The following is a 22120-nucleotide window of genomic DNA, read 5'->3' as shown; positions in this document are numbered from 1 at the left end:
CTTACCTTTGTACACAGTATCCACGTTCTCACCAGGAAGCTGCTTCCTGGCAGCTGCCCTGCGATAGACCACATGTGTTCTGCCTCCTTCCTCCTCCTCCTCCTGGGCGCCCCTCTCCAGAGGTTCGATGAAGAACTCGTCCTTGTCCGTGCGAATCATGCCAGCCTGCAGCACAGGGCAGAGAGGGAACGCTTTGCATTACTGCACGTACAGCAGGCACTGTGAGCAGTTACAATATGCCTAAGCACACTTTAGTGCTCTCTAGAGAGCAATTAGGATGCAGAGAGGAAAGCAGGTGAATTCTTTATTAGAGCAAAACAAAGCATCGTTTTCCCAGCTTGACAAGAAAGGACAAAAGGTACAACTCTGAACCAAAAGGATTTCTCCTTGAGCCACACGAGCCAAGTATAGGTCTAAGAATCTGTCTAGGAAATCACCCTCTCCGTTAAAAAACATCTACATGGAAGTTACAATGACCTTAGATATCCATCAGGCCCAGACCACTCCAGTGTCTACTACTTCTGCTTAATAAAGGATCAGATCAGTGCCATAAGCTGATATGCACTTCAACAGTCAAAAGTTGAAGAGTCAGCCTTTCTGTCCAAAAGCAAGACAGAAAAATACTGCATCTTACATTCAGGCAGCTAAGCTTTGTGATTATTTTCCCTGAGATTATTATTATTCCCTGTGATTATTTTGTTCCCAAAGCCAACAAAATAATCTTTCAAGAATTAGCCACTACTAGTTTGAGTGTCAGGAATGCATTGTTAAAAAAAAACCCCAATTTATTCAGACTGGACCAGATACCCTGGTATGAAAATAATAATTTGCACTTCTACAAAGCACGCCAAAGGAACATCATCCAATCAATTCTCATTGCATTCAAGGAAAACCTTCATAAAGACTGAAAGCTTTAAAAAAGAAAAGGACTTTCCATCATCTTTATGCAGGTGAAACAACTTGGGCACCTGGATCACCTGGGCTTGTCTCCTCTTGCAGTCCTGCCCAACTGCAGGACGTCACAGCAGCCAGAGTGAATCAATTTTTTCTGCCTGTTTGCACATCTGTGTTTGAGAACTTCAGCTACTGAACTCTTAGCTTGCAGGCAAAGTCTTACTATTAACACGACTGAAACTGGTCCAGATCCAGCCTTCAGAAGCTCCTTCATCACATTTTTTCCCACTCTGCCCAGAGACAATCCTGGGGACACTGCAGTTTCTAATTTGCACTGTGACACTCTCCATCTTGCTATCTGGCTTCTGGGAGCCTAAATCTCCTGTTCAGTGAAGCCTTACCTCAGGCTTCCAGGGGAACCAGTTTGTCTCCTTTGAACCCAGTATTCTCACTTGAAACAAACCCATCTAAGCACACTTATCATATTCCAGCACCAAAGTTCTCATATAGCACGTATTTTTCTCCTACAAGCAACAAACTACATTCCTACTGCTATAAATACAGTATGTTCACTGGTTCCCTCCTTGGAAAAATGTCAGGTTCATTTGTCATGTCTTAACTTACATTAGGCAAGATTTCCAGTCCCAGAATTCGTATATATAATGTATACAAAAACAGATTGGAGAGGAAGGATTAAAGAAGCAAAATTTTATCAAAGCAATTTGAGCTGATGCCATCCTGTCTGTATAGAGGAAACTGAATCTGAAGTCCTGTTTCTTCTTAACTAATTTAAATTCTACATCAGACACAGAAAAGGTGAGACAAGCTCAGCAGCTTAAGGAAGTCAAGACAACCAAGAAAATAAGTGCTGAACCCAAAGAGACAGCAACTGATCTTTCACTGTAAAGGGGAATGCATGAAAAATTCAGACTTGATGTTACTCTCCTTTTAATGTTATTCTAACTACATAACACACACAGTTCTTCTGGATATTAAATATTATATCCAGAAATTTGGAAATCTTTTTATGATAAATGCACAATTAAACATCAAGAAGGAACAAGCATTTGCAAGTTCAACAGCAGAGAGTATGATGCACACACCATACTACAACCAGGAGAAATACACTGAGAGTTTGACTGTGACATGTGAAAAATATGTGATTTTGGTTTTTGCAAGTGAAAAAAGCACCATGGTTGTGCACATGTTCTTATGTATTTTTGGATACATTAAGCCTAATATTAATTAAGCAGCTAATGCCAGACCTTAGTTTGGAATGCAGACCATAATTCAGGATACAGGGGAAATGCTGCTGTACATTGTGTGCAGCAGGGAGTACTGATGGGAGCTTGGAGGAATTTAGCTCCTCTAAGAAAATTAACAGAGAAACAATGTCTGCAATCAGTAGTTGAACTGATTGGACAGAGGAACAACTCTTATAGGTGAACTTTAGCTTCCAGGGTACGATGGCCTTTTGGAAATGAAAACTCTTGGTCAGAGTGAATTCTCCTCTCTTAGAAGGTGAAGGTGACACCCTGGGACAGGCTGTAAGACTAAACAGAAAGAGATATTTGAATGCTGGATCCCAAGACATAAAACAGTGCTTCAACACTGACATTTTCTGCAGATCATTGTGCCTGGTATTGGCCTTTTTTTGTGCAGGGAAATTCATGTGGCACTGGAAGCTGCCAAAGAGCAGGACAACATCAGGTGCTCTCATTCCCCACTCTGCTTCTTGGATGGACAGAACACCACTCTACACATCCCCATGGCAGTATCCCCCCTGCTTCTGTAGGGGTGTAGAAAGGAAGGAATTCAACCTTCAAATACAGAATCAGAAACTCCTGGGTTGGAAGGACCCCCAAGGACCATCAGAGCCCAACTCCTGGCTGCATGGCTGAATGTTCTTTTTCTCATTTTAATCTTGGACTACACTAAAATTTATCTTTTCTTTTAGTGCTGAGAAACCCAACAATTATTTTTGATCAGAATTATTAGGAAAGAATGTATGTTTGAACTGTAAATTTTTTTTATTTTTATATATTGCATGTCTTACACACTCTTTGATTTAACCAACATATTGTCATAAAATAAAATAAAACAAGAAAGAATGGCTATTTCAGACTTTAAGAAGAAAATTCATTTAAACAGCAAGGCAGAGTTCCTACAGCAATCCACAGTTCAAGTCATCTGTCTAATAATGACCACAGCTATAAATGATTCATTAAGAAATATGTGGGGCTCCTGAAAGTCTCCACCACACATTTCCTTACTGCTTTGAGCAAGACATTCAACCTCTTTACTTCCATTTTTCCACCTCTGAACCAGCATAACAACAATCTTGCAGGATAATTGCAAGGCCTGATTTGGGGTTTTTTTTTGGTCAAATGCTTTGAACATGAAAAGCTCAAGATGAATCGCCTAATGCATTTTTTTCTGATAGTACTGAGAACACCCTCAAAAAGCCACCATGAAAGGGAGATTGCTTTTAGTCATCATCTCAACACCAGTGTTGTGCACAGCCAAGCAAGCAGTAGGGCAGCAAACAAGGCAGCAGGGGTTTGGCCACATCCTTCACCAGTCCTGTTCTTTTCCACAGCTGCCATCACCTCTGTGCCAGTCCACCATGCCAAGACCACTGTCAGTCAACCACCAAGTTTGTGATGACAACAGAGAGCCTTTCAGGTTGCTGCAATATCATGGAGAATGCCTCTGGATGACTAAGATAGAAATGCTGTATTGTTTGAGCACACCTGTGCCTTCCCTTCGACTGGAAGGGCTTCAGAAAATCCTTGCACAGGCGTCATCTGGACATTTACTCCACAAGATGTGAAAACAGATTTAAGCCTTTCAATTGCCCATTCCCCAAAAGTTCTGAACAGAATCACAGCAGGGGCTTTCACAAACTAAGAGCTTAAAAGTAGTATTGTAGTGTTTTTCTGTCCTATACTGCTCACCACCCAGGAATGTTGTACTTCCAGGCATTATGGATTAGGAGTGATCACCCTGCTCTATCACCCTGCAGCCACATACACACTATGCAATCCATAATTCCAGGCATGGAATTGTGCATCTCCATGGAAAGGAAATCCAATTCTGGAAAAATTGCTAAGCTCTTACCTCTTCCTCTTCTGGGACTTTTAACTTGAAACTAAGCTGAATATAGGAATATTGATGATGGCAGCCGTGATTGTGTCCTGTGACTAATGAAAACATAAATTAATAGAAAAAGTGTTTGCCTTTGAAATGCACCAAATTGTAGCAAAGAGCCTACAATATCCCACTATTTCCCAAAGCGGGACATCCCCAGGCCTTCCTTGCAAGGGCTTATAGATCCCAGCTGCAAATTACTCAAGTCAAGCACTGCTTGACACTCATTAATATGCATTAAAACCAGAGCAGAAAACACTTAATCAAAAGGAAACGGCAGTTCAGAGAATCAAAACCTCTGATAAGGTTAGCAAGACGGTTATTTAGAAGTGAAAGCCACACAGAAAAAAATCCACATGGAAGACTGAACGTCCTGTCTAATTATGACACAAATTACACTGATAAGCCACAAATGAGTCCATTTGTGGATCACAGGGAGTTGGGGTCTAGAGTTCCACTAATCTCTTTTGAGAGTAACAGGGCTCCTGCGAATCCCTGGAGAGCTCCTCCCAAGGCTTTCAAGGACCAAAGGATCTACATGCACTGGCAATGGCCACAGTCACATGGGCTTTCTGCCCAGGTTAATGACACTAATCCCATCCTACATGACGAAGATCTGCTCTCCAGCCCAGGAGACCTGCCAGAGCTTTGCCACCACAGCACAGAGCTCAGCTGAACAGCAGGTTTCTTCTCCCATCTCCTCAACGCCCCCAGCCCCTCCTGCATTTCTAAAGAGATTCTTCAGAAGCCTAATTTGACAGAAAAACTGCCTGGCATATTTAGATCTACAGAAAACTCCAGGTTTTGGAGCGTGAGCTCCTGTGGAGAATTAAATGTCTCTCTGGCTCTGCACTTGGTGAGCATCTTAATTGTCTCCTCATTGCATGCAGATCACAGCTCCTGGTTCTGGGCTGTAATGAAGTAACCCATCCAGCGGCTGCTTCAGGACTCCAGAGCCTCAGCCCATCCTGAAACCAGGACTTTAATTAATGTTCATTTTCTTCCTCGTTAGTACAGATTTACAAAGCTTCTCATTGCCATAAAAAGGCAGATTTACATCCCAATCTCTGACTACATGCTATAGATAGGAGGATAAATGTGAACAAACCTGAAATTAATATTTTTTTTAAATCCACGTAATTGGTTAATTAATTAAGTCAGTAACCTAGAAAAACAGTGTTTCAGATACTCTTAGAAATGGCATTTGTAAATAGAGAAAGATCTAATTTTTTTGAGTATTTGATTCTGAGGTAACTAGCCAAATTACATACCTGCATGTTAAGAAATCCCAAATACAGTCTTGAAATACAGGCTATTTTCTTGAGACAAAAGCAATGTACAAACTCTCCGATATTTACCCTCAGTGCCTGGATTATGAGCTTGCACTCCCTGCAATGCCAGTGAACACTCCAGATGGAAACTGGCAATATGGGATTCTCCCAACAATCAATTCACAGAGAATCTGAGAAAGACTTGCATTTAAACGTAGAATTGCCAAAAATACTCTGTTGATGACTTGAAAGGGAAAATATCTATATTTTCAGGACAAGATATTGGACAAAGTCTTATGCCATGTTTATATCAACATGGTTTTACCTAAAAACACATTTCTCTATAACTGACCAAAGTGGCACTAACAGAGCAGAGAATTTGCAAGCAAATCCCACATGTTACTTTCATGATCCTTCTCTAGGTCTTAGAGCCACAGGAACACGCTTTTTCAGGCAACAGATGTATCTTCCTAACACGAAAGCCAAGTACAGAAACACTCTTTGCTCAGTTACAATGGAATGGACCTGGTGCACCAGGACCTCCAGTGACTGGAGCAAGTTCACCCAGGAAGTTGAGACAGAGCTGTGGACATGACACAGACCTCCCAAACTCCTCCCTGCCCACGTGAGATCTCTTAGTATTTTCCCTTGTGTGATGTGTTCATTCCCAATCACACAGTACATTGATTCAGGAATGGGTGAGTTTGGAATTTTACTTCCGTTCAGCTTAATTCATGTAGATAACAATGAAAAAAAAACCCAAAACCTTTCATGTGTCATATTTGCATTTGATGCTTTAGGAACATTCCTTCAACTAGTGAAGCATTGCAGAGGTAGAATTGTGCAGTGCTGGAAATTCATTTTCCTTTACAGTGAAAGGAGGTACTGAAGGAACTGTGGCAAATATTTGGAACACACTGGCATTTACTGTGCTGCATGGTCCTGCTGCCCTCAATCTACATTGATCTATTCAGGCCCAGACTGGATGGGGAAGAAGGTTTCTAATTGATCATATATAATTTTGTTACTGTTAGTATTTTTCAGCTTTTTTTTCAATTTGGTTTGCAGTTAAGTCATGTTATTTTTACATATTCTCAAAAAAAAAAAAAAAAAAGGGGTGAATAATTATTGGTACACATAAGAATTACACAGCCAGACTGACAGCAAGGCAGAGCCTTCTGGGTCACCCTATGGAAGCTGTGTGTCCCTTAGGGCCCCCATTTATTCTCTGCATGGAGGTAAGGTCACATTTTCAGTGCACTTTGAGATCTACTAATGAATAGCACCATACAGGAATTACTGCTACTAAGAACTCTTTGATGACAGGCTCCTTTCTACAGTCCTTGTTGCTCAAGGGAGGATGGGTATCCATCCATTCATGCATCTACAGACTTCCACTGCTACCAAAAATAAAATTTTGTTCCCAGAGCATAGCTTAGTCACTGCACAATTGCAGGTGTGATTGATAACAGCAGGGGGACAAATCTGAGCCAATATAACCTGGAGTTAAGAGAGCTGCATTAGTTTATAACTGATGGGAATGTGGACCCAAATCTTGCAGTTTTATGGTATAATTCATTTTAGGAACTCAGAAGGGTTTTCTATGGTTTTTAAGGGACACAATAGTGAGACAGACTGTGTCTCACTCTCAGTGAAGCATTGAGAAAACAGACACAATTAAAGTGATTTCACAAAGCAATGCCAGCAGATTTCAAGACAAAGGTCCTGGCCAAAGGGCCTGGCTTTCACCAGTGAGCAATGTTAAAAACACTGCTTTCAACTTCTCTGCCTTTACAAGAAAATCACCAAATTCTCACCTCTGTCACTCAGCGCCTGCCCAGGGCCAGCAGCAGCAGCAGACCAGGCACAGCTCCAAGCACTTCCCTCCAGTAAAATCTCCTGCCTCTGTCCCCCATGACCTGCCCTGCCCTGGCAGCCACTCACCTATGAATCCTCAGAGATAAATCTCATTTTCAACAAGTTTAGGTAATGTACAAACCCAGAACTTTCATTATTTGCCACAGATACTCCTTTTGCAGAACACAGCCAGCAAAAGTAGAAAGGGCTCTGAAGCAGGCAAATTCAGAGCAGATCTCCCTGCAGCTGCTGTACAGGAAATAGCCTGGCACCTCTGCCAGGTTGGCTTCCACCTTTCAGATACCTCCACCAGCCTCATCTCCAATGAGCCCAGCTGCAAAAGTGTTACAATTGTGTAGCTTTTCAGAGACAAGCAGTTCCTTTAGCTAAAATAATGCATAAGCAAGAACATTTTGGAAATTCTCTAGGCTTGATGCCCATAGGTATGTGTAATTCCGAGTGGGAAAGAGGTGAGTTATTAAATAGCTGTTAAGAATGAAAATGATAAATGTGGCAGATCTTGCAGACTCAGGGGATTGTAAACTTGATTGCTGTTGTTGCAAGCAGGGAATGGTAATTGCAGTGCCCTGAAACAGAGTTTCTCAACTTTAATCTTTCAGGGAGGGAAAGCATGAATATCAAGTCCACGAATTTGCTAACAGCAAGATTCAAAAAGATTAACTTTCCCAATTTTGACACACAGAACCATTTGAAATAAGGCTTTTCTGAGGACACTGACAAAACACATAGTTGAGTCCTACCCTCAGCAATAAAACTTAATTGACATTCTGCAAGAAAACAAAATAAGTCCAACTGGAAAGCTCCTCAGCTCAAACCCTCAAAAAATGGACAGTTGCTACACAAGTTTCTTTTCAAAAATATATTTGCTTAAGGCACAAATCACCACCCACTTAAGTCAATGGTTGTCACGTTCATAAGTCTCAAGGTCAGAATTTATAAATGGCTTTGTAAATACTAAAGCAGTTTAGTCTCATATTCTATATAAGACAGGCCAAAGGCTTTTTATCAAAGCATCACTGCAGCCTCCCAAAAACTGTCTGCAGCAGGGCTGGAACACATCCATTAATGGGTAGGAAAGAGAGTCCAGGGCTTTGCTATGGTAAACAAGATAAAAAGATCCAGACCACAGAAAACTGCAGAAAAAGGTTTACTGTATTAAAAAAGAAAAAAAAATCAATATATTAAATTAATCTGAGTGGAAACCCAGCATTTAAAGTAATTCCAAATTATCTTATAAAAGTCCTGGCTCTTCGCTTAGGAAGATGTTCTGCAGCAGCATTACACATCCAGAGGAGCATGTGAACTGCAGAGCAGCAGCTGCAGGGCACCAGGAGCCAGCCCTGGCCCTGGCCATTCCCATCTCCTGCTCCTCCCAGTGCCACCCCACCCACAGAGGCACAGCAGCCCCAGTGCCCACACAGCCACAGCACGGGCAGGTGCAGGGAGCTCACCCCAAAATCCCTGCCCTGGGCAGCCCCTTGGCAGAACCCAGTGCCCCTGGGCTGCAGCCTCTGACATTTGCTACCACAAGGAAAGACCCTCAGCAGGTAAAAACTCCCAGCTGGGAGAGAGCATCTTATCTCACACACACTTCATACTGTTCCATGCAAAAGCTCATAACCCAAAGCCAGCCACAGGTCTGGATTCGTGGCTTGGAAATCAGACAGGGTCCTTCTCTGCTAAATGCCAGCTTTACCTCTAACAGCATGCCCGTAAGGGTGCAGGAAAACAAAAGTAACAAAAGCTTGCTGCAACTGTGGCTTGTTTTTCTTTCCACATCTTATAGTCAGGCTTATTTTAACCTTCTTTCTCTTGCCCTGTGTTGGAGAAATGGACCTGGAAAACAGTTTTTCAAATGAGAACATGAAAACCTAATGAGAGATGAGCTTTCAATTTTATACTGCACTCAGCTGTAGGCTCCCAGTACAAGATGTCAACAAAGTGCAAGATACAGTACAAAAACTAAAATAATTAATCCCTGGAGGAACAGGCTTATTAAGAAGGATTAAATCAAAGAATTAATGTGCACTATTTGTCTGTGTGACAAAGATGAAGGGAGGCATATGATAACTCTCCAAGATCTGAAAGCATAGAAAGAATAAGAATTGCTGATGAGAAAAGCTTGGACATACCAGGAAACAAACAAAAAAAGAACCTCTGACAAGAAATTTTAGCCTGCAATATTATAGGCAATCTTATGCAAAAACCAGCTCAAAACTTGTCCTTAAAAATCTTTAAACACCTTTTTTTTCACACTGCACTAGTACCTACTGTTCAAGGACCAAGGTTTAGGCACTGCACAATAACAAAGACATTTTAGCAGACTTCTGCAGAGGAAAAAATAATAAACATCAGCTGAGTCCAAAACAGGCCCAGGGAGCTCGGCAGTACCTGGTGATCTACATCCTTTGAAAAGCAAAATCAAACATGAGTTAAGTTCAGACACTGAAGACAATCACCTGCCTGGCTGGTTTTGAAGACAAGATAAGGCCTCACATGGACATCTGGTCAAACACAGTGTGGCTCATGAAATTTTCTTTCCCTCTTTTTGACCACCTCAATTTTTTACGGTTTTCACTGTTTGTGTTTTTACGGATAATTTTCCCCTCTCCTCCCTCCAAGGCTGCAGCTACTAATAAAACAATTTAATATTGTGCAAATTGAAGAATAAGAATGCTCCCTCTGTTGCTTAGACTAGGACTCCAGTAACTATAAACTTTTCACCATAGTCCAGGAAGTACAAAAGGACTTAACTATCACACACAAAACTCTAAAGGACAAAATCACAGTTAGATAATAACTGTAGAAAGCTGAAAAAGTAGCAAGTGTTGCAGTTGAAGGTAGACTGGTAGTAATGTTTTACTTTGGAAAAGCACCTATATCCTTAGGCAAAAGTTGAAAGTGTCTGTTTTCAAAAAAAAAAAAAAATAGAAATTAATATCCAGCAGCACTCAGGTAGCTGAAAGTTGGTAACAACATACATTGAGTCAAACGGAGCCTGCAAAGGAACATAAGAGAGTATGGAAAAGAAAGGCAAAGCAAGAAGCATAAGTCAGCCTGTAAATCTTTCAGAAGTACTAGAAATCAAATTACACACCATATGTCAGTGGGCTAATGTATTCACACCAGTAGAGCTGGGTTAGCACCACCACATATTCTGGTAAGTTTACAACTGGTGTGTGTTTATTTGGACAATACTATTACTATAAAAGATATTAAGTAAGTTCTTTAAGAGGTGGGGTGGTTTCTATAATTTACACATCTACTACAAAATGATATGGCTTTCTTACTTAAAGATGTCTTTAAAATAGCATGGGATTGTTTTATAATGAAATAGACATTATTAATTTAGATTACTAGGGAGAGAGGAAAAAAACCCAAACATTTGTAGTTCATGAGCCAACAACATTGCTTAAAAACTTCTCAAAGTCAGTTGTCCAAGTACAGTTACAAGAACTAACAGCTGGGAGTATGGGTCAGAGGAAACACTCTAGCAAGGGTGCCAGTTATCTACCTCTATAAATGCAAAAATCATAATTAGTTTTCAAAAAAAAAAATCAGATAATCTGCATCTATCCCCCCACTCACTCTAAAGTCAATTATTGCAATTGTGTCTTTAAGTCCTGTCTAGAGGAGGACAAAACATCCAGCCCAGGGCAAAACAGCCGAGGGCACCAAGGGTACCCAGTAGCGACACGGGGGCCTGACAGGAAACATCCCTCCCCCAGAAAACAGAGGTTCCAACCAACCCATGCTTATCCCAGACCAGACAGGTGAACTGACACACTGGTGGTGAGTTATGACCATGTCACCAGTGAGCCACTGAGCTTCACAACAAATTTCCAAATGTGTTTGAAAAATTACAAAGGAGGTCAACATAGCCCTTGCACTTCCACTTTGAATTTGCTGCTAGCTACACAATTTAGATGAGAGATAGCAGTATCAGGAGCCCTGGAGAAAGAGCTCAAGAAGATCAAGGAATGATTGCACAGGAACCTCTCAAAAGGAAGATAACACTGACAAAAAACTAAAACATTTTGTTAGAAACATTTAACCAACCTACACACAAGTCCTAAATTAGCTACTTCCAACTCACGTGAGGGATGGACAACTATTGCAACAAGTTAAATAAATATTTCCTTTCATTTCACTCTACAAACTCAATCAGCACCAAAACAGAAAAAAAGTGTGTTTAAATATGGGATAAAAAAAGACAAGACAGATGGCATTGTTTTGTTGTTACACAAGTCAGTCCTATAGCTGCACTGAAAACACTGGATGAAGGATGCCTGCAAATACAACCTAACTGAAATGTTTCAAAGAATTTGAATGGGAATGACCAGGCTCTCAAACCCATCCTCATTTCAGCAAGGAGACTGAAAACATTAAATATTTGTTTTAACATGAATGAGAAGGACAAAGAAACGCAATTAATGGTGTAATAAGGACTACCTGAAAGTCATCTCTTCATTTCACAATAACGAGAGTATCAATTAGATTAAATATTCTTTCCCCCGTCTCCTTCTGCCTAAAACAAATCACAGAGTAACTCAGCAGTTTTTATTCTCCAGCTGACATTTTATAGCAAATTAAAGACCTTTAATACAAACAGTGAGGAGCCTCAGAAGCTCGCGGGTGCCCCAGAAAGAACAGAAGCAGGTCTGGACTTCTTGATTTTGGACTCCTGCCAGACCAAAAGACTTTATTAAATGAAAATGCCCAGAGGATCCTAAAGAGAAAATCTCTTTTAGTTTATTTGTTTAACTAGTGATATTGCTTCATATTTATAGGCTGAGTTTGTGCTAGTAGCTTTTTGTTTTCACAAGTCAGTGTTCCAGATGACCCAGGTTTCACAGGACTTACACCTACTGTGACAGTTTTACAACCGGTTGTAGCTGCCCCACACAACACAGCCAAAGCCAAGCTGCTCTTTTGGTAACACTGTCAGGTTTCCAGCTCTCCTTCAACAGGTTTCAAATTCTATTTAGGTCCTCATCTCTATGGTAACTGCCAACTCCACAGAGCCTCACAGCACCGTGCTGGAGGAAAGCAATCCCCCATTCCTCACTGGGGAACTGGGAGGAGGGTAAGCTGGATGACTTGCCCAAGGACATGTAGGAACTCTGTGGCAGAAATGGGAAATCAAATGTCCTGAAGACCAAGTCCAGAGCGTGATCCACAAGGTGCCCTTACTCCTACCAGCAAAATCTCTCACTTCAGGCAGCTCTCAGCATCGGAGTCACTTCCAACCATTCCACTGCTCTCAGTTTAAAAAGCAGGAGAGGTGTGGGATATCTCATTACCTGCTGTTCCTGTTCTACTGCAAGGAGTTGGTCAACCAATGACCCTCTCTGCCAACTGTTCACCATCAGCCCTGACTGGCCACAGCACTGCAACAAGGAGCTTCACACAATTAGATTGTCGTGGGATTCATCTGAACTCTGGGGAAGCAGGAATTTCACAAAACTATTAAGGTTGTTTTAAAAAGTTTTCCAGATTTTATCATTTTTCACACAGTCTGCAATTCTCCTTCCTGGCTTTAGAAAAATGACACACAGCTGTGCTTTGGATCACAGCTGTGACTTCTGGCAGCAGGCAGAGGAGGCCCAATGCTAGATTGGGGTAGCCAGTGTCACCCTGAGCTACCTGGGGCATCTCATCAGCCAGGAGAGACCAGTCCCCCTTGCTGGCCTGGCAGGGTGAGGTGCTGTGGGCTCCTGCACTGTCACAGCATTTCTGAGCTGTGAAATACCTTCAGGATCGGCTCTCCTGAGTAGAATCACTGGGAAAAAATTACCTCGTGTATGAAAGGCAGTGGGGAAGATACAAGATGAAAAATCCAATCAATATTGTGTTTTCCTGCACTTCAAGTCAGTTTTCTTTCTTGTGTTTGTTCCTTCAAGTGTTTGTTTTGTTGTATTTGGTCTGTTTTGGTGTTATCCATGCTCCTACCATTCCTCAATTTCCACATCCATCTTTTCCATAGATCCTGAACACATTCTCTGCCTTTTCCAAAGAGCTCACTGGGTTTTGTGTCTCTACAGCACAGATGGCACAACACTCAGATCTGCTTCAATAACTGAACCAATGCAGTCACTTTGTTCTGCTCTGCTCACAGCTGCTCGGTGAGCTGTACCTCTGCAGGCCAAGGGCAGGGATGCTGTGGCCATCAGCTGGCAGTGGGCAGGACCAGGCAGTCTCCAGATCCCCTGGACCCAAACTGGCCTGGAGCAGCACGGATGGGCACAGACATGGCATCTCCCAGCTGGCAGCACAAGGATCAAACACCAATAGGCAAATTCTTCACAGGTCCTCAAGAATAACAAACCTTCGGAAAGCATTAAAGTGCAAGGGGAGCTAGGGAGAACTAGAAAAACAAAAGAACAAGATATGCTGACTCTCTCAGAAGAGCCTGAGGATAAGTACTGTCATTTTAAACCATATTTCAATTTCTTAAGCAGCTTCCCATCAGTCAGAATTACAGTTTGTGGAAGGAACCTGTCCCATCTTGGAAAGCCAGAGGCCACATAGCCTTGTGACAGCAGGCTGGGATCATACAACTTCTGAACAGAGCCAAGCAGTGACAATTAACCCCTGGCCTGCCAAGCCCTCTGCTGTGCTGGCAGACACAGGGAACGATCCCTGGAAGTTGTGCCTGGTGATGGATGAAACAGTCTTTAAACAGCCTGCTGTGGCCAGGCCACATTGTGCTACAGACAGGACCCACTCCTTCCTCAGATGGGCTCTCGTGTGCACAAAGGGCCCACAGTGGTAACTCCAGGTTAGTGGTCCAGATTTCTTCTGGGCACAACTGTCTCAAAAGAAAGAAGATGATGAGTTCACACATCCAACTGATCACATCAGCAACCAGAGGTGTGTTTGAAGGAGCCTTTTCTCCTCTTCCACAAACTCACCATCCAATTTTAGAGTGACACAGGGAAATATTTCAGGCCACTTCAATTCAGTAAGGAATTTTCAGATACACATTTTTTGGTGTCCACTTGGGCTAGTACTCAATAGAAACATGATAAATTACCATGGAGAAGGAGATGTCATTTTTCAACCCATGGAGATAATCCTAGAGGAGGAAGAGAGGAAGTGTAAGGAAGTCATGAGGTCTGGCTTTAGGAAAAAAGCCTGTGTATAAGAAAGGGATTAATAAAACACCTGTGTGATCCCAGAGCTCAGACTCCTCCTGGATTTACATTGGACTGGTGATCCGCAAAGCATTACATTTGAGCTGTCTTTGCTTTATCAGCCAAATACTAATACAGACAAAACTGTAAATGTATCAACACATCCTCAGTTATAGACACATCACTATGTTCATGAGAACCAAATTATTTTAGCATGAACCAACTCTTTCATCCACTCACCAACTCCTACATTCATTCACAAGTGTTTTGTACATGTAACTGGTCACTAAAGGGAGTAACACTTACAATAGCTCTGACAGAAACAGTCTTTGGGATCTACTTCCTACCTTGGGCAAAGAGGAGGTAGAAATGAGAGCAGAGTAGTAAATGCCAACATTTTTCTACAAGATTTAAAGGTTTCTCTTAGAGAGTTTATGCTGATTTTTTATAGTTTATTGGAAGAAAAGAAAAAAAAGTCATTTTAGTTCAGTCTCAGAGGAATTGAAAACTACTTCTTTTTTATTTGACTCTCTCCAAGCCTGTTTATGTATCCCTCAAGAGTGAACAAAAGATTGCTTTTTTCCACATCTTGTAGAGATTTTTTAAAATTAGCTTAATGCTTTAAAATTAATTGCATTTTTAAAATAAGAATAACCTCAGCTTTCTTGCAGGCAGCTAGTGTAATACATGATTATGCAAACCACAAATAATATTTTGGTGCCAAAAATACAGCTCAGCAGAGAGATGTATAAATACTGGCCAAACCTTGGAAAGTTCGAGTTACAGAAGTAGATAACTGAGCTCTCCTTTCAGCAGCTATTCAAATTTCCTTCCTTTTTAACTTCTTTGGAAAGGAATCAATTAAACCCCAAACATTATTACAACTTCTACACCATTTTTTAATTGCTTCTATCTCATGGGATAAACTAAATCACACCTTAAAAATTCCCCTTAACATCTCCCTTCAAAAAGCAATGTCATTCACTATGGCCAGAGCTCTCCGTGCTCTTTGTAGCTCCTGGGGCTACAAAAGCAAAACCTCAGAAACAATAAAATCCAGGTAGCAGAAACTGGGCTTTGGAACTCTGTTCTTCTCCAAGATTTGCACATGACTGCAGCAACCAAGACACTTGGCACACGTGAAAGTGTGGGCAAACAGAGGGGTTTCCTATTTTACAACTGATTCATAGAAGAGAAATTGCTGAAAGACCCACTTACTTTCAGATTTGTTTTTGCTCTCTATGAAAGCAAACTTGGGCATTTATAGATTTCTTTATAGATTGGTACTTGTACAAATTTCATAGAGGGCTAAAATTAACATGCAGGTATTCATAGCTGCTTACTAATACTACTTTAAAAAGAACTGAAATATAATCAAATATTTGTATGCATAAAAATGTAACTTTTAAACCCAAACCTAATCTTTCTTCAGTGAAGCACACAGGCAAAGACCAGCCAGGTACCTGGCACTATTGTCTAAAACAATAGCCAGGGCCTGATACTGGGAGGCCCCTGAGAATTTCACAGGGAAAAAAAATCATTCCATTAAATGTAAGTACAGCACAGACCATGTGATTGCATTATCTAACATGACTACAGCGTTTCTCAAAAGCAGTGGATTCATATGGAAAACACATGGATAGAGAAATCTTGAAACAAAATTCTCCATCTGTCACCTCTCCCTCCCATAAGTGCTGTCTCATTGAACAGTCAGGCTAAGCCTCCAAATCTTCTCAGCAAGGAAAGTACTAACCATACTCTAAATTCTCACTGGAAATGCCTAACTTGGAATAGTTGCCATTCTTCACATCAGTATCCATGGCTGTAGCAAAGGCCTTGGACACTGTCTGGTCTCATTCTCCTGCTCTATAGAAGACAATGGGTCAGTTAATGGGCTGATTTTTTTTCCATTTGTTCTCCACTGGTCTGTTCTGCATCTTTTTAGTGAAGCACTATGTCCTTTTGAGTGAGTTAATGCTCATTAATAATACACAAAGGTTTATTGGGATTTGGTTTTCCTCTTTCCTTTGACCCAAGCATAAGGAACTGCACATCAAAAAAATATATAAATATTTGGGAGTGTTGTCTTGGTGTGCATTCCAAACAGCACATTGTGCCTCCCCTACACACTCCTTTTAGGGATGGATAATGTCAAATCTAAACAGGTTATGTTCATCTCATCTATTATTAACCAAGAATCTTCTGTACAGATTTCAGTATATGTTTACTCTGTGAAAACCTACACAGTACAATCTACAGCTAAGAGCAATAGTAGACACCTACAGAATCAGAGAAAAAGGAGGAAGAATTCTGCAAAGCAAATGTACAAAAGCTAAATAGATCCTATTATATTGCTCTGACTCTCTGGAAAAGGGAGAACAAATATTGAACATGCAGTATTACCATTTATTTCAGCTGAAGTCACTCAGGAGTAAAGAGGCATTGTGTAAATATATAACCCACAAATTGCTGATGATCAAACTACAGCCCTGCACACAAGGATTAGACACAAAAAACAAACCAAAAGTGGGGTAAACACCAGGTAATCAGCAAGAATTACAATCCGCCAATACACAGCAGCTGCAGAGCTTGGGAGTGCCCAAGCCAAGAGCAGTGATGCTGTTTGCTAATGAAATCCTAGAATCATCTAGGTTGGAAAATACCTTTAAGATCATTGAGTCCAACCCTAAAACACAGGATCCAAAGCACACAGCCCCAGGGGCTGACTCCATATGAGAGGCACATGTCAGGCTGAGGGCATAAAACCATGCAAGAAATGATGAAAAAGCAGCACAGGTTACAACAGATTGCCAGACTTATCAATTCAAATGCAACAAACCACCCCTGTGGGCAATACTATTTCAAGAAGTGTCTACCTGGCAGGGGAGCAGCTGACTCCAGGAGCGTGGGTTGCCAGACTGTGCTTTCCTGAAGTTGCACTTTCAGGGCTCCTCCAGCAACAGACACTTGGGAAAAATTACACACATTTCTTCAAGTTCTTACAGGATTTTAAATTTCATTTATAATGACAACTTGATTGTCAAGACAGACTAGAAAGAGGGGCAGCAAAACACAATGTTTGACAAGCTCAGCTTTGCCTCCCAGCCCAGCCCAGGGTAATGAAGTGCAGCCTGAGCCACTGCAGCCAGCAAACCTGGCACAGGGAATACACAGCACCTTGTCAAATAAGCAGCAGTGTACCTGTCTAATGCCTTTAATTTTGTATATTGGAATCTGGTGCATTAATAAAGCCTGTCATAACAGGCACAAGGAAGTTTGGAGCAATTTCTGCACATCAGTGTAACATTAGCTCCCAGTTTAGAAAAAGTGTAAAGATACATAGTTTTCATTAGCTGACAAGATTTGTAAAAATTATGGGGAAGATCGTTGAAGGGAACTAATTCTTGCTACTGTGCAACTGAGTCCATGTTTTTAAAACAACTAAAAATAAAAAATAATAACAAGAATTTAAAAAAAAAAACATAAAGCAATCTACTTATAGAAAATTTTACACTCTCTGAGTCTGACAGGATTTGTTCTGACCCATTATTAGAAGCAGAATAATACACAAAAGTCAGGGTTCTTCTTTATTCTTCAAGCTTAGCCCTGAAAAGTCAACACTAGAATCTGATCATATTGCCATGATGGAGATAGCCTCTGTTTACTCTAAAAATCAGAAGTTCAGTTTCAAAGTATGCAGAAGACAGAAAAAAATGTGACAGTCTATTTTTAATAATGTAATTGCTTCATCTGTCTTATAATGAAATAATTTTTTGGCAGAACAGCTGGCTGAAACATGAAATTCTGGCAAATATTACAATATTCCCATAAACTTATGAATTGGAACGCTCTAGAATTTTAGTCAATCCTTTCAACAAAGCAAAACTTAGCAAGTTATGATAATCTAATTTTAAAAAATTAAAATAAATCCTGAAATTTCTGCATTCACTGTAATATGAGCTTCTAAACATCAACTGCTCACAACAAAACTTTTGTAAATGAGTTACAAAGTAAGGATTACTGACAGAAATTATTTGGTGTATAATTTTAATTAACAACTGAATTCAAGTAAGCTATGCTTTATTCCCAGGCAATTCAAAACAGAAAGAGGTGACATTCATAAAATAAATTACTCTTTATGAATTATTCACCCAGTTCTAATATCTTTTTCAGACTTTCCAATCTGTTCACTAAACCCTACTGTGAAAAGCTCAATACAATACCATATTCATTAAAATAAACTTAACTGAACCCTGAAGGAAAGCACACACAGATTGGTCATTACAGCCAACTGTTCTGCATCTGAAATTCCTGTTTTACACAAATGCAGAATGTGTTCTCTTACCTGCATTTTAAAAGACAATTCAACACCTGGATTACAAGTGCTATCTTAAAAAGAAACTAAAGATATCTGGGCATGACCTACTGACCTACTTCCTAGACAATCACAGGCAGACTGAGAAGATGTTGCCTCTCTCCTGTAGTGGCTGGATACATCATAAAACTCAGGATGAAGCCCCAATCACAGATCTGTTCCCTTGCCATGTGAAAGAACATGCGTAAGGTAAGGTGAGTCACAGGCTAAGAAAGTAAACTTTCCACATCCTGACTTTCCCCTTGCACTGAATCATCACTTGAGTCTGTCCAAGAGCAGGAGAGGGGTACAGGCTCCTGAAACAGCAGCTCTCTTGGTCCACACTGACAGGATGCAATCACAGACCCTTTAGTGACTCATGACCTTGAATCCTACAACACACAAACTAAGCACACTCATTGACCCTTGCTGGGGAGCACAGTGCAGTGATGAATGAAGAGGAACTGGAGCTGCTGCTGTCTGCATTACTCACCATGGAGAGTTCACTTCTCCCATATTAGTAAATACAAAAATATGCAGTTTTATCATCAGCCAAATAGCCAGGCTGTGGTCCACAGAGGATAATCTGGCAGCCATTGCTGCAAGGTTTCTCCATTTGGTTTGCTATTACGTTAAATAAGATGTCTCAGATCTCTCTCATAACAGTCAGCTGGTGTGTTATCTCTCATGTATATGAGGGCTGTTTTCCCAAAAGCTGACGTATCACCGTAACCAGCATATGTCAGGGAATTGCAGATCAGCACATTACAGAGCACTGCTGTAGTCCCAGCCCTGAGAGCAAATGCAGCCCCACACCAGAGGACAGGACCCTGCATCAGAGAGGCCCTGCTCTGCTGGGAGGCTGAGCACATGCTGCTCTGGGCACACGGGGATCCCAAATGCCAGGCAGCACTGAAGGAAGGAGATTCACAATGCAAATCTAGTATTTACATTCTTTCCCAGAATCTTAACCAGATTGTCCATGGTCTATTGGCAGCTCAAGTAAAAATGGAAGCATGCAGAAGCAGGGAAAGAATCACAATTCTGCATTGTAGGACAATAAACAAGAGCAGGCAGGATAGAAAGTGATGCACCTCAGAGCAACTTCTGTCCCTCCAGGTTCCTGTGACAGGGGGAAGTCTCTGCTCACTGAGGAGGGTCTAGAGGCATTGCTGTTCTTGGTGCTGCTATGCACAGGGGATGGAGAAACAGAGGTCAGCAGAGGCAGGGTGGATCCTTGGAAGGCTGTGAAGGGTGTCTCCATTCACTTTCTGATAAATATGTCAGCATTAAACAAACAAACTCTGTTCTCAAATCCTCTGCTCTCATTTGCAGTGTCTGAATTCTCCAGAAATCCCTATGAAGTTGCTGCTTCTTATATTTGAAGGAAAATCTAAATCTTACATAGATGTTTCTGAGCAAATTTAGAGCTTGAGAGGTTGGGGAAAGTGTTCTTTTCAGAGGGAAAATGGACTAAAAATTTCCAACTAACCCTAATGGATCTACAGCTGTGCTCCCTCTGCTACATCACCATCCTGACCCACAGCCTCCTCTTTGCATCCAAGAAACATGACCAACGTGCTGGAGGAGTAATCTGACAACTCAAAATGCTGGACAGTGACATCTCATGTCCACTCTGTACCAGCATAAAACCGCAGGAAACATTTTCCTTGGAATGTCAGCTGATCTGCAGATGAAAAACACTTAAGATAAATCCTCTATTTGCTGTGAGCAGGAAGGAAGATGGAATGGGATGACCCACAACTTAAAACACCAGAGGGAATAAAGAAAGAAAGAAAAGAGAAAGATATGGCAAAGGCAGAATGGGAGAGAAAGCAGAACTTGCAGTAAATGGCATAAAGGTCCAAAAGAAAAGGATGGAGTAGTGAGGAGGAGAACAGGGTTTCAACTCAAATATCACAAGTGGTTTGTTAAGTAGCTGCCACCAGTGAATTTTTAGAAACAAGAAATTTATATCACAGGAAATAAAGGTGATGGAAATTGATCATGCCAAGAATGTAATTCAAAGTTTCTTTCTCACCACTTACATACCTGGAATTATTTCTTATTAATCTTATGTCTTTAAAGGACAGAGAACCAAGCCCATCTCACTATTCTCAGAGATCCCTGCCTGGCACAGCAATAACATATCCAACAAGAATAACCCACAGTAAGGGAATGCTCATGTGCAGTTCAACAGCTGCACATTGTTTTAAAGATGAACAGAAACAGACAAAATACATTTTGTGCTATTTTAATATCTACATATTTAAACATATCTAGTAGGTAAAGGAAATCGAAATCCAAAGTGCTAGCAGACTGCCAAAACCAAAAGAAAAACCCCATGGTGTTGCTGTTGGCTCCAAAGAAAATGGTTTGTCCCTTCTTCCAAGAATTTTAAAAGTTAGTGATAGAAAGCAGAAGGAGGGGAGAAAAACATAGATCTAAAAAGAAGAAAATTACCATGTAAATGGAAACTACATACTGGGTCCCTTATGTGTATCACATTCTTCTGCTCATGGTGTGCATCAGCCCTGTAACTCACAATTCCAGGTCAATACTCTCCACTGTCACTGCTCTCTCTAACACACACCTACTCTGGGCATTAACACACTCTGTGGCTTATTTTTGTTTGTGTAGAGGTAAAGGGAAAGATCATCTCTAAGCAGGAGTCAACTTACATCATTATTAGAAAATGAGTTTCCATGGTGAGCTCCACAGATCAAAGTTGTGATCTCCTCTCTGGAAATGAGTTTTGCACTACCTGAAGGAGCAGGTGGGGAAGGCTTCAAAGCCAGAGGAGCCTCTTGAGGCTGTGACCAAGGAGGAGAGAGGTGAGGAGCTGAGGTGACCCCATTCTCAGCCATCAGTGACATCTGTGCCAGCATTTTTGTAAACCAGATTACTTAGAAAGAGGACACTCAACTCCACTATGTAGGTGTTGCTGCAGCTGATTTAAAAACAGGATTGCAGGCACCAATCAGGAAAGCAGATCTCAAAATATATGAAAGGGGAAAATGTGGATGATGAGATCTGCATTTGAGACATGTTTAAGGTGCTTGAAGCAGTTTGGAAAGAAATCCTAGCTTTGCAAGCTCCCTACTAGATAAAGAGGCGTCACGCTCCAAAGTCAGAAAGATGAGCAGAAAAAGCAGAAGTAAACGAATCAACCAGCTCCACAAAGTTGATGCTTATTGACTGCACTGTGCTAGAGATGACTGCTGGGGATACTTCTCCTCAGAGACACCTTTAGCTCGCAGGCAGTTGCATGCAGGCACTCGGAATAGACCCATACGAAGTAGGAACTCAGTTTACCTCTAGTGGAAAAAGTTCAGGCAATGGTGAAGAGAAAAGGAGCAGGTTCTGCCAGAGAGTTAAATCCAGAGTTTATTCCAAGGTGACACAGTTCTGAATCTCAGTACACCCGACAGACCCCG

At 41.2% G+C, this 22120-nt stretch overlaps 1 protein-coding gene across 1 annotated transcript in view; it reads right to left on the bottom strand.

Annotated features, from left to right (window-relative positions):
- The window catches only part of ADAMTS2 (ADAM metallopeptidase with thrombospondin type 1 motif 2), a 174656-nt gene that overhangs the window by 111056 nt on the left and 41480 nt on the right, over window positions 1-22120 (bottom strand). Inside the window, exon 3 of the mRNA XM_059860002.1 lies at window positions 6-165. Within this exon, the coding sequence (XP_059715985.1) occupies window positions 6-165 (160 nt within the window). The remainder of the gene's footprint in view (window positions 1-5; window positions 166-22120) is intronic.

This window comes from Haemorhous mexicanus, chromosome 15 (assembly GCF_027477595.1).
Source record: "Haemorhous mexicanus isolate bHaeMex1 chromosome 15, bHaeMex1.pri, whole genome shotgun sequence".
Lineage (NCBI taxonomy): Eukaryota > Metazoa > Chordata > Aves > Passeriformes > Fringillidae > Haemorhous > Haemorhous mexicanus.
The sequence above is the reverse complement of the archived record's forward strand: the minus strand, read 5'-3'. Positions and strand labels throughout refer to the sequence as shown.